Here is a 15,942-nt window from a genome sequence, read left to right as displayed (position 1 = left end):
CAGTCCTGTACAGCTTCATGCTGCTATAAGCCAGCCAAAGCTCTTTATTAATTTTAAAAGACATTTAGGAGACATTCAGGAACAAGGAAGCTGTTTTAGCAATTTGTTGCTTCTTTCCAAACATGTAAATATCTCTGGGTCATGTACATTTTAAGGCACGAGATAAATTAAGAAGACACAGAAGTGAAATCGCTTTTCAGCCCATATGGAATAGAAGAGAAAAAGAAAAGTCCCATTCTCTCTAACAGCAAATGTAACACAAGTCTCAAAATACTAACATGTCATATACTATAGTTTACTTGTGAATTTTTCCCCTTGCATACAGAATATTTATAATTATGTTGCATGACACACAAAAAAAGGAAAAGAAAAAAGGGTCATTTTTACCGGACACACAAAATACATGTAAAACCAGCATTTAGTTATGTTATGTTACTTCCATATGGGAGAAGACAAACTTGACCCCAGAGGCACAGGTTTCAAATCTGATGCTTTACAGACAAGACGGGAAACACAAATAAAAAAAACATCAAGACATTAAAATGCAGTTAACATATATAAATGTAAAATACTTTGTCAATGCTTGATGTGAGCACAAGGCAAATATCCAGAAGTTATATTGTGAGAATCCAAGGTCAAACTACCCCAACTTTTATCAACAGAAAATCTGCTGTTCTTTGGCTGCGTCGGGTCACATACACAAAAGCTATGGTTGTTTTGCATTTCTTTCTGATATAAATCCCTTCGGATTGTGTGCTGTAAAGTCAAAACTGTATTTAAAAAGATATAGAAGAAAAACCCACAGAAGATCATTTTCAACTCGTGTCTGTGCACCTTCCTTCAGATGGCATTCGGAGTTAAGACTTAAGTGGATTCATAAACAAACTGAACAGCTGATGCTAGTGGAAATATGAATGCTACCGCAACAACAACAAAACCTGCTCTGAGTGTTACGAATAAATTTTTAAAAGAAACATTTGTTTCACTGAAGAAAATCATGTTGCCAAATATTTTTAAAGCCACTATGTGTAGATGCCTTCCAATATGTAATCCCTGTGAAATCGGGTGACATAAATGAACACTAGCCAAAACATTTGTTACAAAGAACTAGCATTAACAGAATTTCAGTTAAAGAAGAGCATCAGTGAAGTGAGAATGATGAATTACTTTATTATATCAATGCAGGAAAAACAAGACTTTTACTGCTTTTTATCAACACATATAACAGGAAGTCAACAGGGGACAATAATAAATTAATAAGAAACAAAAAAAAATAAAAAAAAATCCTGGGGCTACCACTGGCTTCTTCTCAAACCAGACAATTATATAATTTAAGGTTTCCTCATAAAGAATTTTTGGATTTTTCACTATAATGTTAAGCTTCTACCATAAAATGTAAATAAAAGTTTAAAAACAAAAAAACCCAAAATTGATTGTCATTATGTCTTTTTCCATACGACCAATGGAGACTGTCCGTGGACAATTTACACTTCTACACATAGTGGCTTTACGTACATGGAGGATGAGTGGGTGATCCTTAAAACACTTCTGTTAAAATACAGTTTTATGATAGAATAGTAACACATTTTGAGAAAAATAAAAAACCCTGTAAAACTTAAAACCAGCAACTGTCGAGATGAGTTAGCTTAGTTTAGCTTAGTCTTCTGATGAGCCTCCCTCTGCAACCAAAACATCTTAAACTTTCAAAACACGGCTTGTTAATTAGTTTTACCGATGTTCAGCTATCACTAATAAAAAAAAAAGGGGTTCCTCTATGTGGTCTTTAGTCCCATCACACAACTTTGCTGTAAATAATTATTTTAGCCAGCTGTTAGTTTATTAATAAGGTTACTGATTTCAAAACACTAAATTATCTGTAAGGAAAGATAACTTATATAACACAGCACCTTATGGTACAATAAAAGATCATTTTGAGGTCATTTGGACCATTTCCATTCCCAGGGTGTCGAATAATGCCAGACCACCGATGTCTCGGGTATGCATTGAGATGTTTGGCATCTGTGCACTGACTCAACAGCCATGGCCAATAGTGAGAGTGAAATAGGTCTCACTCTACACTTTTTACAAATAGTTACTTGGTTTTGTTCAGCATTTTTTTTGTTCAGGTTTAATGGGCAAACCTGTAGTTGTGGTGACTAAACGTAACCCAAACAGTGAGGAAAGAAATCCCCCCCAAAAGGACACACAAACTTTATTGTTAAAGTAAGCTAAGCTAGGCTAAGCTACGATAAGCTAAACTAGGCTAAGCTAAGCTAAGCTAAACATCTTCTTGCAGAGACCTGTGAGTAAAACACTTTCATCAAAATGTTAAACTATTCCATGAACTTTCAACACTATTTTTTTTAACCACCTCTTATGGTTTAAAAAATTGTACTTGTCTATAGATGAGTTTTGGCGATGTTTGCACTGAGTAAATATGATAATCAACAGATTTAAAAAAAACAAACAAAGAAAAAAAAAGTGCAATATTCATGTTCAGTTTTTACAAAACAAACAGGTAACACTTAATAATGGCCTTATTTCAATGTAAACCCAGAAACATGCCACCAAATAAAACAACACACGTGTGTGCATATCATTATTTTTGCTTGGGTTTTGCGCACACACACACACACACACACACACACACACACACACACACACACACACACACACACTCGTTATTACGGTGAAATAAAGCCAGTGTATTGCTGTGTTACCCAAAACCCCAACTGTGCTAAATAATAAAAATACTCCACTCTTTGGTGCGACTCTGTCCAGAATGTTTTTGCATTTAAAAAATAAAAATTAAATCAAATGAAATAAAATTATAAACAATCATTTGGCCAAGTAAGACACCATGACTCCTTCTCACTTCTACAATACACCCCTGTACTCTGATTTGTCCAGCATCACTGTACATTATTTACACACTTGTACACTATCATTCTTTGTGGAAAGACAACAAAAAAACAGTCACTTCTCTAAATATAGAATATAGGTTTCCATAGCACTACACAACGTAGTATAGTTCTCTACATGTATATACTCCCTTTAGCCAATCACTCACTTCTTAAAGGGAAGGTTTGCCTTGCGACTGATGTGATTAAATGAGTGTCAAAAGCTGCTTTTCTTAATCAGTTTGTTTCTTGCAGTTAGAAATAATGAAAATTATTAGAAAACACATCGTACTGTAGAGATGGAAGTGAAGTGAATATAAAGTGGAAGTGTGGTGATATGATGACGATACTAATGATGGCGACTTAAAGTTGGTTGGACTTGACCAGGCCATCTGAGCTCAGCTCATACCTGCAGGAGGGAAAAAGTAGTTTAGAGTTTGCTTCATAATCCATGAAATCTAGCTTTTTGCAACCTTTAACGTCACATCGCTTTCATTTATCTCCACTACAGGCACATTTGCCCTTTCTCCAACTGTTGTCCTTATACCAGTGATTTATAAACTACTGATGGATGTTTACTGTCATACAGCTTATTGAATGTTTGGCCTCAGGTCTGTGCCTTTTTTACAAAATCAATCTCACAATATTTAAGCAGAAAATTGACTAATCTTCTTTCACTTGAGAACTAAGTCTTCACTAACTAGTGATGGATGAGCAACAGTGGCCATTTTATCCAGTAAATAAGCCTAGAGACATGCATTTGTAATCCACAGACTTTAGACCAGGGGTGTCGAACTCCAGGCCTCGAGGGCCGGTGTCCTGCAGGTTTTAGATATCACCTTGGGTCAACACACCTGAATCAAATGATTAGTTCATTACCAGGCTTCTGGAGAACTTCAAGACATGTTGAGGAGGTAATTTATCCATTTAAATCAGCTGTGTTGGATCAAGGAAACATCTAAAACCTGTAGGACACCGGCCCTCGAGGCCTGGAGTTCGACACCTGTGCTTTAGACGATAGCCCACTGGCAAAGCCAATAGCCTCTAAAGAGTCTGCACAAAAATGACTGGCCAATACAACTTAAATAAATAAATAGTACAGAAAGGCCTTTTTTATATATTCAAGTGACATGTGTTTCTAGGTAAGGCTAGCTCTAATCCAAGCTATTGATGCATTCACAATATTAATTTCAAAAAATATAATGTAAAAAATAACTTCATGATAATCTACTCAATCAAAAAAAATATATATACAAGCAAACTTACATTTGAACTCATTATTCTCCAAGCCATGCTATGAACTCAATATGACATAATAAAGTAAAATGTATTTGTTTTAAATAGATTTGAAGCGAGATGAACGACTAACCATTGTGTCCAACCCTTGGTGATCTGATCATGAGTCAATTCCACCATAACCTGATTAAAAAACAAACAAAAACAAACCCACAAAGTTTTCTTATACAGTCAAAATGATGCACTTCATAGAAATATGACACCAGAAGCAGAAAGAACAGCAATACTTGAACATTTAGACAAAGTCTAACAAAATGAGGCTTCTCTCAAAACCAGCGAAATTTCCACTCTGATGGCTTCATTGTGTTAAAGAAATGCTTTTCAGTTACACATAAATAAATTAAAGATGTCTGCACCTTTCCAAGCAGGCCTTTGTGTTTGGAGAGCAGACCTCCACCGTTCTTCACGGCAACATCTAGATTCCGCCTGTGGAGCTCCACGAGGGAAACGCTGAACTCAAACCTAAACAGGCAGAATGGCACAGTGAATTTTTATGAGCTTTGCTCTGCTTATCAAATGGCTGAAAAAAAAAAAAAGTGAGAGGGGTGGACTCACGTCACATCGTAGACCGGGTTGAGGTTTTTCTTGACTGTTGGAGTTTTCCTTCGACCTGACCTCCGCTTGTCGGGAAGCAGGTAGAGCCGGACGTAAGGATCCGAGCCATGATCAGTGAAAGCTATGAGGTTTCTGAGGAAGTCAACAAAGGGTAAGAGTCAAAACACTAATGTGTCTGAGGAAGAAAAGCCCCATTTTTTTTTAATTACCTGCAACTGTGAACAGCTACGATGAGTTTGTTTCTCTGGGAGCTGTGTCTGATCGTCAGCTGGATCTCCCCCAGGGGGAAATGACTGGGGCCTGAACCACTATGAAGACAGAAAATACATCAAACATGCTCACGATACCTGAGCTGTAATGACCTCTTAGGTTTGTTGTTGCACACTATCAAAACACACTTATACACCAACCAAACAGCTGCCTTTGTTGTTCAACATGTCCTTAAATCATGATAAGAAGATGTAAAAATATTAGGAACTATTGATAAAGACTGATAGATACTTGTGAAACTGCTCGAGTCTTTGCTGCAGCTCCTGAGCAGCGTAAGGGTTGGAGATGTCTGAAGCAATGCTGGGAGTTGGCTCCTTGCCACTGGCCAGGTACTGCTGGGAGCCCGAGATGGCCAGGTTTGAGGTGCTTCTCCCAGTCTCCGCCAAGCTCTTCCCTCCTCCACCTACACTGCCATCCTGCCCAAAGTCCATGCTTTGCTGGGTCCTCACAGTGTCCTTAGCTTCTTTCTGCCTGTTCAGCATCTCCTTGGCTGACACGGAGGATGATCTGGGAATGTCTGAGGTAGAGGTGGGAGGCTTGGGCGATTCTGAGGAGATAGAGGGCCGTGGGGTCGAGTTGGAGGACTCGGATTTGCGGACCTGCACTGAGGACGGGGTGGAGTTTGAAGCTGTTGAAGTGCCCTTATCTAGACTCAACACCTGAAATCATTATCAGAATAATTATTTTCACAGTTTTGAATGGCATAAACAGCAACAAAAAACAAACCTAGGAAAAGGCATTTCTATATTTTTGTTTTGAGAAGGAGTTTCAGTTCTAGGGAAAAGTTAGTCAGTGGATCTTTATGTCAGTTTACCTACAAATACCTACAAATCTTCTGTTTAGTTAAGCAGTACTGTTAGCATTCACTTGAGAACTGCTGATAAGCTTTCCTATGAGGGTAAACAGAGGCCTGTGCAGGCACTGCCTTCTGTTCTGCAGAAAGTGTGCTGAAATTCAAAATCCAAATCATTACTCATACATAGTTGAAATGATTCCTCAGAAAAGGTTAAAATGTCATTAACAATAACACTTTATAAATAAGTGATGCAGAAGCAAGACATGTAATGTGAAAATACTCATTGAATTTGATTCACTGAATTACATAAGGTCAAGAGTTTGAATTTTTGATGTTTTATAGAAGCAATGCGATGCATCGTCATAGTAGTGGAGCAGTATGTACAAAGACTCTCCCCTAGCCTATCATCACATGCGTTTCTTCATCAGAATCTCTAGAAACCCAAATTCTCAAGTCACAGAGTGGGACCTGCATCGTCTCTGGCGAGCTTTATGGCTTCAAAGGGAATTGGCCTGGATCATTTCAGATCTGAAAAAATCATCCTTAAGGAAAAAAATCATTGCTCCTTTACCCGCAGAGCCATTTTGATCTTGAGGGTACAGCTCGGTCCAGAGTTCCTCAGAGGGAACCTCTGGTTCAACGTCATCTCCTCTGCCTCCAGCAGGCGAGTCAGGGGCAGTGTTAATGTCCCCAGTGAACAATCGTGCTTCTCATCCTTCACCTGAAATATTAAGTGTGATGAAGTTTTATTTTAAGGCATAATGTAAGTTACAGTTCATATATTCCATTTTATAAGCATTTAACTGTTTATAAAATCAGCTGAATGTCTTCATACCTCAACCTCCAACTCTTGGACTTTGGGATTGTGGATGAGGAAGGTGAAGGTTTCCTCCCACAACGGTTCATGAGTCTTATACTTGGTCTGGAAACAGACAGAAAGGAAGAGAAGAAGAAAGTATTAAGCCAAGATGGATCATACATTCAAAGTCAAGAAGCAAGTGTACAGGTACAGGGCTCACGTGCTGTGAACCAATCACAGCCTGAACGTACATTTATTTACATTTATTAAAGCTTTGATTCAATTCATTTATAGTCTTTTATGTACAAAAAAATAGCTGCAATTTTCATAATTGGCATCTTGGGAAATTAATAAATCAACCAAATGTGGATTTTACGTGCTCTCACCTTACTCTCGTAGGACTTGTGTCCCACTCTGAACTGGACAAACGGGCTGGGATCACTGGTCACCTTCTTACCAGACTACAGCAGGACAAACAAACAAACAGTAATAATATTGGACTGGGTATGCTAGCATTATAGATAACAAGAGTGAGTGTTTCTTTGGACTTCAGTTTGAAACAAAAGGAGTGACACTGAACTCCACTGATTAAATTAATTTCTATCTCACACAGTGTCATTTTGTGACTTTTCAAGAAAGGAATTAAAGAAAAAAAGGACAACAGGTAAAAGTGCCCAGAACCAGTTAGTGTAGAAACCACACCAGATCATTGTAAAAGAAAAGATTAGAGTCAAAAAAAATGTCAACTGTAGCTCAGACAACAACGCTGTTAGAATCGGTTTTAGTCAACAAACACGATGAGAGGAGTTTGTTAATGAGTTTTAAAAACAGGAAACATGATCAGTTGTGAAGCTGCTCTGGATGCTACAGCAGCACTTCCTAATGCGAACATGACCTAATGAGTTTTAATACAACAATACAGATTTTTAGATGTTTGATGTTATTATTTAGTCTGCGAACAGCAATAAAAGTAACATTAAAATATTTAAAAGAAGCATGTCTTTGCTGAAAATCCCCACAGACCTCTTTGCAAATCGCTTCAAACAGGAACTATTTTCTTCTGGCGAAAGTAGTTCCAGTGAAAGCTCTTAATAGTGGGTCTGTGAACCATCACAACAGACATGTTAGTCTCACTGTAAATATTTTAAATGCAATTCTTGGAGCTTGGTTGACCATTTCAAATAAACTCCTTGACTGTTTAAGGTTGCCACAACTTTCCCTAAAAGTTGTCTTGAGTGTCTAAATCAGTAATAGTATCCACAGGATTGGTAAAGGGTATCGCCACAAATCAGCTGTGACTTCTGACTTTTAGAAGAACTACAAAATAACTATCAGTAGCAAAACTAGCAACGGGAAACTGAGAAACAAATTCAGACTACTCAGATCAGTATTTTAAGTTTTAGATGTTTTTCCCTGAATGTGCTTAACTGCTTCATATACTACATGGCCAAAAGTATGTGGACACCCTTTATCTTCAGAGTTTCAGCAGAAATCCCAGTAGAGCAGCTTTGCCCCATCTCCCTGTGCTCAGGTCTCTTCCTGTTAAAAGGGAGTTTTTCCTTCCCGGTGTCACCAAGTGGTTGTTCATCTGATTACTGAGGTTTTATCTCCTAATACAAAGTGCCTTGAAGCAACAATGTGATATGGCGTGATTTAAATAAAAGTAAATCTACGTGCCAGCTTGCATCAGCTTATGGCTCAGCTGGTTTGCAATTCTCTCATGGTGAATTGTCATTATGCTGCTTCTGCAAGCCACTCTGTAACCCACCTCATCTCCAGCTTCACCATTTCTTACATTTCAATGTCAAACTGTTGTGGGTGAGGGGATCTTGCTGCTCGGGTCCCTGACTTTATGGTTGCCAAATGTAGGGGCAGAAATGCCCAGAGGTTACAGAACAGAGCCACACGGCAAATAAAAATAACCGTAGGTAATATAACGATGCTATTTTGACTAACGTGAGCCTTAAGCATTTGATATTCTAGACGGCGCTCTTTAACTTAATGGCAGCATTCATTTTTTCTACTTATTCAGCATAACATTGCCCTCAACCTTAAAGCTACATACATAAAAAAAAATTGTTTAGAAATCCCCCAAATCGATGTCTGACATCGAATTTATCAACATCTACAGTCGGAGAAACCAAATCTGTAACTTTCCAAAACAGACACTCCAACATCCACAAGCTCTTGTTTATTTCACAACAATTAAGACAATTTTCTCAAACAAAACATTGGAGTCCATATACTTTTGGTCACATTGTGCATAAGCGTTACTGTATTTCCTTTATATTATTTCCTCTCAGTGTCTGATCGGGATGGGTGTGCTTGGTTGCCGTGGCATTACCTTGATGGCCTTACTGACCGAGCCCTTCCTCAGCCCCGCTTGGTTGAACTCTAACGGATTGCGCTTTGATTTTCCCACAGGGACAAGGAAGGAGAGAGTGAACAACAGCACACACAGACACACACAGACACACACCACCAGGTTATTTGGGAAAAGAGGAGCATGCCGGGAAGAGGTGGAGGAAGGATTGGTGTCAGCACATCAACACCATCGGCATCACCAGATGTATCGGGATGCACCGCACAGTGACAAAGACAGAGAGACAACATGGATGATCACATGGTTAGTGTTATTCCCCAATTAAACCGTGACATGAGGTTAAAACTAGAGCTCAACCAACAGCAAGTTCAGGCTGACATACAGCGATGAATGAAAACATTGTATATCAACAACAAGTTGATATAACATTACTTTTAGACACTATTAAATAGTTTGGATATTAAAAACTCACGTCTTTTTCTGTTTTAATGAAATATTGAGGATTCTAAAAGATGTTTAGATCTACAGTTCATTTATTATGCAAAAATATCAGCCAAAACACATTGATTGGACTCTAGTGAAAATACCACAGCATTAGATAAGAGTCAGCGGATACAATGGACAAGAAAATACACGGGTGTCAGAGAAAAATGAAAGTCAGATGAATTGTGATATAGTAATGATTGGGGAACAAATATAAAGATTTCTAAATGGAACGAAAACAATGATATTAAGACCATGGACAGCAAACCCAATGAAAAGTGTTTCAGTGTTGAGCAAGAACAGAAAGGAGTGAAATGGCAACAAAACAGAATGTAGCATCCTTGTTATTCAACTTTCAACTACATCAAAGACAGAAACCAATTCATTTATACAGAAGAAGCATTGTTGGGGAAAAGGAAGGGTAGCTGTACATGCTACTGTAAGGCTGTCATCGAACATCATGTTGATGGCTCGTTTACGCTCAGGGTGGGCCTTCATGCGTCAGGTTTTGGGAATTAGTGAGAGACTTTAACAGCCCAACCATGGACAGAATGAATATGTTACGCCCTGGGATGAGCTTGGGTTAGAAATATGAAGGTTCAGTAGGAATAAAATGGCTTTGATGTAACTGCCCCCTAACCCTAACCCGCCAACCCTCAAGGGGTGTGAGCTTATCTGGCATTTAAACTAACAGATATACACATGCTGATACCTTTACTGGTCACTCTTATAAAACCTGGTTATTGTTGAGTTTTGTTTGTATGCAATAACAGTTAGATACTTGATATCAAGGACAGATAACCTATGATCATTGAAGTTTATCCTCTCAGATCTTTTATACCTCATTCTATAATTAACCATTTCTTCCAACGAGGTCCATCACTATCTATAACAATTCGATAAAAGACGCCTCACGAATTCAAACAGGAGGCCCCTGAGGCAAACCCTTGAAGTCAAGTCAATAGTTAGATGAATGAGATGATTCAGCTAAAGGCTACTCTGAGTGCGCCATCTTCAGATCTCCCCAAAACACTCAGGCCTCACCGAACGGACTGACCCAAAATAAAAATCGTTTACAGCCACACCTAAACATTGTATTGATAAAAGATTGAATTCAGCAGGAACATATGAAAAGAAGCTTCTCACATTTCACATTATCATTCCTTGAAAAGAGACCCGTATGTCTACTATAAATTAAATGCCATCTTAGCATTCACCATTACACAGTCTGTGCATTACTTTAAAAATAATCACACTGGCTTCAGGTTTTTGTGGAGCTCTGGCCTGTGATGTCAGAGTTGAAGTGAGTGGGCACATGGGAAGGGGAAAACCTGAACACACAATGGGCTTAAACAGGAAGGATGGAGGGAAGCAATCCACAGAGAATTCACCCTCCCTAACCTAAAAATCTCACAGTGGTCAAAATGCATGCCTTCCTCCTTACACACTTCAAAACAACTGAGATCAGTAACTTTGCCCCTGTTTTTGGACTAAATCAAGTCTGTGAGCACTGAAATGAACTTAAATTTAAACTTTTGATGTCTGATGTGTTCGAGAAGACGACATCGAAATGGTTCAAACTATTTTCTGTTTTTTATGCTGTCTCATTGCAGAACACAGAGTAGGACTGAATAGCTTTTAACAGTATCCACAGAGCAGTATTGATTTGTTTACCCTTTTACAGTAAAACTCAATTGCTCTGATAAAATGGAATCTGTGTCGGCAGCCAAACAGAAAAACATCAGCATGGCTTACTTCTTAGGAGGAAATGAGCCGTTGAGACACTGAATTAGCTGCGGTGAAGAGAACATGAAACCTGATTAGTAGAAACAATGTACCATAAGTCTACTCATTCTGCGAGACCACTAATATCTTGTAATACACAATAATGGTGGAGGAAGGATGCTTTTGACAGGCCTTAAATGTAAACCATCATTGTGGTTTTGATCATCTTCCAGCCAAACCTTTTTCTCATGTTCCTCAGCTTTGGAATCAGTCAAACCAATCAACAACAATTTAACAAACAATAATTATATTAGGGAATCTAACCCAAGCACACGTAGGGATCCATGCTCATCAGGCAAACAAACAAGGAAGCTCTCTAATCATGCCATTCTCACACTGCAGGATGCAGAAAACTGCCAGCGGACTCACAAATAGGCTCCGATAGAGAGAAGCCGTGTTCTCGCAAAACACGAGGCCCGACGCGCGCCTCTCTTTTAAGTAGCCAGAGCCCAAGTTCCCCTCGAAGACACTCTTCAGAGGGAAGAGGAGGTGAGGAAGCAAGAGGAAAAGCAGAGAAGAGGAGGATGAAAAGAGGAAGGTCAGGTCTGTGCTACAGAAATCAGAAATGAACAGCTCTTAACAGAGTTAGCTTTTTACCACCTGTCACAAACAGCGAGTGAGTTCATGTATGTTTCCACCGTACAGGGAATTTGAAATGGTATTCTCTATGTAGGACGACAAAGTAAAACTACCACATTAAGGAAATATGCTGAATATGTTTAGAATATAAAATGTAGTTTATTTTTTTTAATGGAGATCTTCAGTAATATTATAAACCATTCGCCTCAAACTCTTTGCTGAGCTTTGGAGGTGAAGTCAGTACTGAGCAGCACTTCTGCTCTTCTGACTTAAAGACAATTTTTCTCTTCCAAAGCAATTTTCAATCTTCAGCTTTTTACATGAACTTTTCAGAGCTTGATTTTTACTTGTATGCTTGCAAAAAATATGAAAAGCTTAAGGTTATTACAACAGATATTACGACAGAGAGAAGAACAAGAAAAAAGTTCAGAAAGCAGAAAAGCAAGAGGCCGAAGTGATACAGGCAAAAATTAAAACTGATCTCAGAGACTGCAGAAAAAACAAAATCCCAGTGAAGAACTAAGAGCTCAGCAAACACTGCAAACACTGGTTCATTGAGCTTTAACACGCTTAGATCAATGAACAGAGCAGCTATATCAACATAATCATCATTTGTGTAAATTAACGCTGCTGCCGTTCATGAGTGCGACGTTCGGCCGGGTCGACTCACCGGAAGGTTTCTGGCCGAATCCAGGAAGAGAATGAGCACCGCAGACGAGAGGCCGTCACTGGCTTGACTGCGATCTGCTCTGATGCCCGACAGCACCTGGGAGGAAAAACGCAAAGATAGGCTCAAGCAGAGTTAAAGTTCCAACCAAGCAAGACAACATCTCACATAGCGAGTTTAAAAATGTAAATGGAGTGCTGGATTTAAGCTCCCTCTGGCGACTGTACCTGGTCCAGCCTTTCAGGGGTGGACAACAGAGACAGCCACTCCAGTTTGAGGTGTAACTTCCCTGTGGTCACATCTTCCAATGGAAACCACTGAAGTGAAGAAAAGTTGTTGTTATATTTCAGGAAGAGCAAAATTGTAATTACAGCAAATATCATCACTCATTTACTTTTTATTGAATTACTTAAAATGATGCAAGTTATAAAAATAATTCTTAATTTTAAAAAAATGCAACTTAAATTCACTAGTTCAATCTATTTGTTTGACATCATTAAGTTTGACTGGCTATTGTGATGTCAGATAATGCAAAGCAAACAAAAACACAACAAATGACATCATATGCCTGTGCATCAGGGTCCTACTGAAACTTACAAAAACATAACATTATTACAAAGTGCAAAAGAAAAATCCAAGAGTTTCCACTTGCATGTGCAGAAACAAGAAAACAGCATTAAAGTCTAATGTGATAAGTGAATAAAATTGCTAACTGGATAATTAAACGACTGAAATGTTACTTTAAACCAGCAGCGTGCCAAAAGCATTGAATGCAGCACACACCTCATCGACCTTCTGTTCCTTCTGGAGCTCGGCCATGTTGATTGCAAGACTGGAAAAACAAGTTATGAAGAATTTAAATACAAATAAAATTTAAAATCGCAGTGTAATATCCTCAAATGTCTCATTTTGCCAAACGCCCAGTCCTAAATAATAACAGCAATTCACATTTATCAAAGACTGTCTGGGTGTTTGGATTTTTTACAGGAAAAAAATGAATTAGTTATAAATATAAGCTGCTGATGGAATTTCCTTATTTTTGCCTTCTGTTGATTAAATTTTCACAGAGGGTTTCAGAATGAAGCTGACTCATCACAGCACACGACACACTGTGTCTTGACGCTGCGCAATAATGAAGTCTGGTGGGAAATGAAATTCAGACACGCAGCGCTGCTTTCATTAAACGCCACCAAGGATTCGGCTTGAAAGCTGCGATTGCTTTCAGAGGCCTCGTCCTTTGATGAAAACCTGTTACGAATCACATCAAACAGCAAACAGTAAAAATTAGTGAGAAAAACACTGATAAGATTTTTTTAAAGAAGTTTTCTTTAAATATGAATTGCGTGTTTCAATTTAGAACGCCAGTCATCAACTACAGTAAATAAAGCTGAAAATATCTAAACATTATGCTTTCTCCGAGCCAAGGTGGCATCCTCAAAAATAACAAATATACTTAAAAAAAGAAGTTAGAAAAACAGAAAAAGCACCACACTTTTATTTTTTTATTTTTAGCCACTAAAGAAGAATTTGTTTTTGCATTTGACTTGATAGATGAATAATTATTTAACCATCACGTAATTATAAAAGTAAAACGCTAAATTCAGGATGACAGCTGTCGTTTTAAAACAGTCTTCTGTGACTCAGCTAAAATCCAGCCTAAGAAGCAGCGTTACCTTCCCAGAAAGTCGTCCTGATCAGGGTCTTCATCGAACAGTTCAATCTCCATACTGCTCCCCGAGTGATCATACACCAAGGCCTGAAAATAAACTGCATTACTACATACTGCACACACAGTACACACACAAACAAACAAGAAGGCGCGGCTGCAGACTGCATGGAAACACATTGACTTTGTACTGAGCAGGTCCACTGCTGGTGCCAGATCAAAACAAGACAACAGATTACATCCAATTAGATGAAGTTACTAATTTCTTACTGTCAGGAGAAACATTTATTCCTCATTATTGCTCATTCACCTCTTCCACAAAGACAAAGGGAAGGGAACAGATAAATAAAATATGTTTCGGTGGCTCACAAATCAAACCAGATGAACATGATAAATATTTAAATCACATCCTAAAAAACAAACTCATGGACAGATTTATCTTTGGTCTCTTTTTTGATCAAAATATTAAAGCACAGAACAAAAAAAACCCCAACCCATCATTTAGTCTTGATTTTTAGTTTCTTTAAAATCTAAAAATTAAATATTAAATCTTGTCACTACATGTTATGTGTTTGTGTATTTTAATGGTGCAGTTGGGGCAGCATAACATGGAAAATACAGCAGAAACAGCTTTCTTAGCCAAAAATTTGCACCCATTATGTTACCTTTATTAATTAAAAACTCAACTGAATCAGGAGATTGAAAAAAAACCTTGATATTAAATACTGTTATATGTTACAACAACCCTACAAAACAAAAAAGATATCGGACAATATTACACTCTAATCTTGTCACCAGTGACTCCGTGCAGCGTCTTCTGAAGCTTACCTCATAAACTTCGTTCCACTTTGGGTTTACGGTGTCGTGGATGACTTTGCTCTGATAGAGATCCGTCCCAATCTTGATGACTCCGTACGGATCCGACTTCCCTTTGACCAGCCCTCCCAGGAACTTGTCCTTACGCAGCAGTTCCTGAGCCTCGATGAAGTGGATTCTCAGGATGCACTGAGGACACAGAAAGATTATTATCAGAGCTTCTGAGAGCATTGAGGAAATCATCAAATTACAGATTTATTCACCCGTTTAATTTATTTATTTATATATTTTTTTAGCAGCTATAATTTACTTGGCTGCATTGTGTTACCTTGGGAATGGGAAAGCGCAGTCTAGCCATCTGGGCCTCTGACACTAGCGGGATGTCGATGCGGTTTGGCAGCACCAGGTAGCTGTAGATGATGTCCTGCAGTAGATTGTCACATAACCCACTGACAGAGTGATGGATGGGGAGAGAAGGAGAGAGGGAAGATGACGAACAAATGTAAGAAATTATTAAAACTGATGTTATATTGTGTTAAAATATCCAGCTGTGCAAAGCGAGGCCCTGTGCTCAGGCATGCTTCCCTCTGGTTGCAGAAATGCATTTAGTGGCTGAAAAACAGATCTTTACCCATCCAGAATGGAAACAGCCAACAAGTATACTGAGACAGCAGTAAATGCCAGCTGTTGTTTGTGTACAGATTCAGTGCTGTGGTATGTCTAAGTATATGTGACAGAGTCAGGTGACCATACAGTTTGTCACATATCTGAGCCACACCCATAAGAAGCACACGGCACACTGACTTATGAAGAACATAAATTCTGAAGTAATCCTCAGATGCAAAGCTGACAAAAAAAGCTAACAAATAAATAGAAGACAAACAACCATCTTTCCTGTGCAGAAGCAAGCAGACAGAAAGGCTCTGCCTTCTGATTGAGCTGCAACTGCTTGGCAGGAACTATTTGTTTGGCGGCAACTACCTCCAGGTAAAACTGTTCTAAGACAG

At 38.6% G+C, this 15,942-nt stretch overlaps 1 protein-coding gene across 5 annotated transcripts in view; it reads right to left on the bottom strand.

Annotated features, from left to right (window-relative positions):
• Nucleotides 1-3: 3 nt before the first annotated feature.
• The window catches only part of LOC102302399 (extended synaptotagmin-2-A), a 63,385-nt gene continuing 47,446 nt past the window's right edge, over nt 4-15,942 (bottom strand). For 3 of the 5 annotated variants that reach the window (XM_042219033.1, XM_042219034.1, XM_005917985.3), the window contains exons 9-25: nt 15,264-15,384; nt 14,948-15,124; nt 14,127-14,209; nt 13,237-13,285; nt 12,681-12,770; nt 12,457-12,552; nt 11,577-11,678; nt 8,961-9,023; nt 7,003-7,077; nt 6,653-6,739; nt 6,389-6,538; nt 5,253-5,680; nt 4,961-5,059; nt 4,752-4,883; nt 4,553-4,658; nt 4,270-4,319; nt 4-3,309 (exon numbers count right to left, since the gene is read on the bottom strand). In XM_042219033.1, coding sequence (XP_042074967.1) covers nt 3,264-3,309; nt 4,270-4,319; nt 4,553-4,658; nt 4,752-4,883; nt 4,961-5,059; nt 5,253-5,680; nt 6,389-6,538; nt 6,653-6,739; nt 7,003-7,077; nt 8,961-9,023; nt 11,577-11,678; nt 12,457-12,552; nt 12,681-12,770; nt 13,237-13,285; nt 14,127-14,209; nt 14,948-15,124; nt 15,264-15,384 — 1,954 coding nt within the window. In that variant the 3' untranslated portion in view covers nt 4-3,263. The remainder of the gene's footprint in view (nt 3,310-4,269; nt 4,320-4,552; nt 4,659-4,751; nt 4,884-4,960; nt 5,060-5,252; nt 5,681-6,388; nt 6,539-6,652; nt 6,740-7,002; nt 7,078-8,960; nt 9,024-11,576; nt 11,679-12,456; nt 12,553-12,680; nt 12,771-13,236; nt 13,286-14,126; nt 14,210-14,947; nt 15,125-15,263; nt 15,385-15,942) is intronic. The other 2 variants (XM_005917987.3, XM_005917989.3) reach the window with 2 other exon arrangements.

Source organism: Haplochromis burtoni, unplaced genomic scaffold, assembly GCF_018398535.1.
Source record: "Haplochromis burtoni strain Fernald_Lab_line unplaced genomic scaffold, NCSU_Asbu1 Contig_27, whole genome shotgun sequence".
NCBI lineage: Eukaryota > Metazoa > Chordata > Actinopteri > Cichliformes > Cichlidae > Haplochromis > Haplochromis burtoni.
The sequence above is the reverse complement of the archived record's forward strand: the minus strand, read 5'-3'. Positions and strand labels throughout refer to the sequence as shown.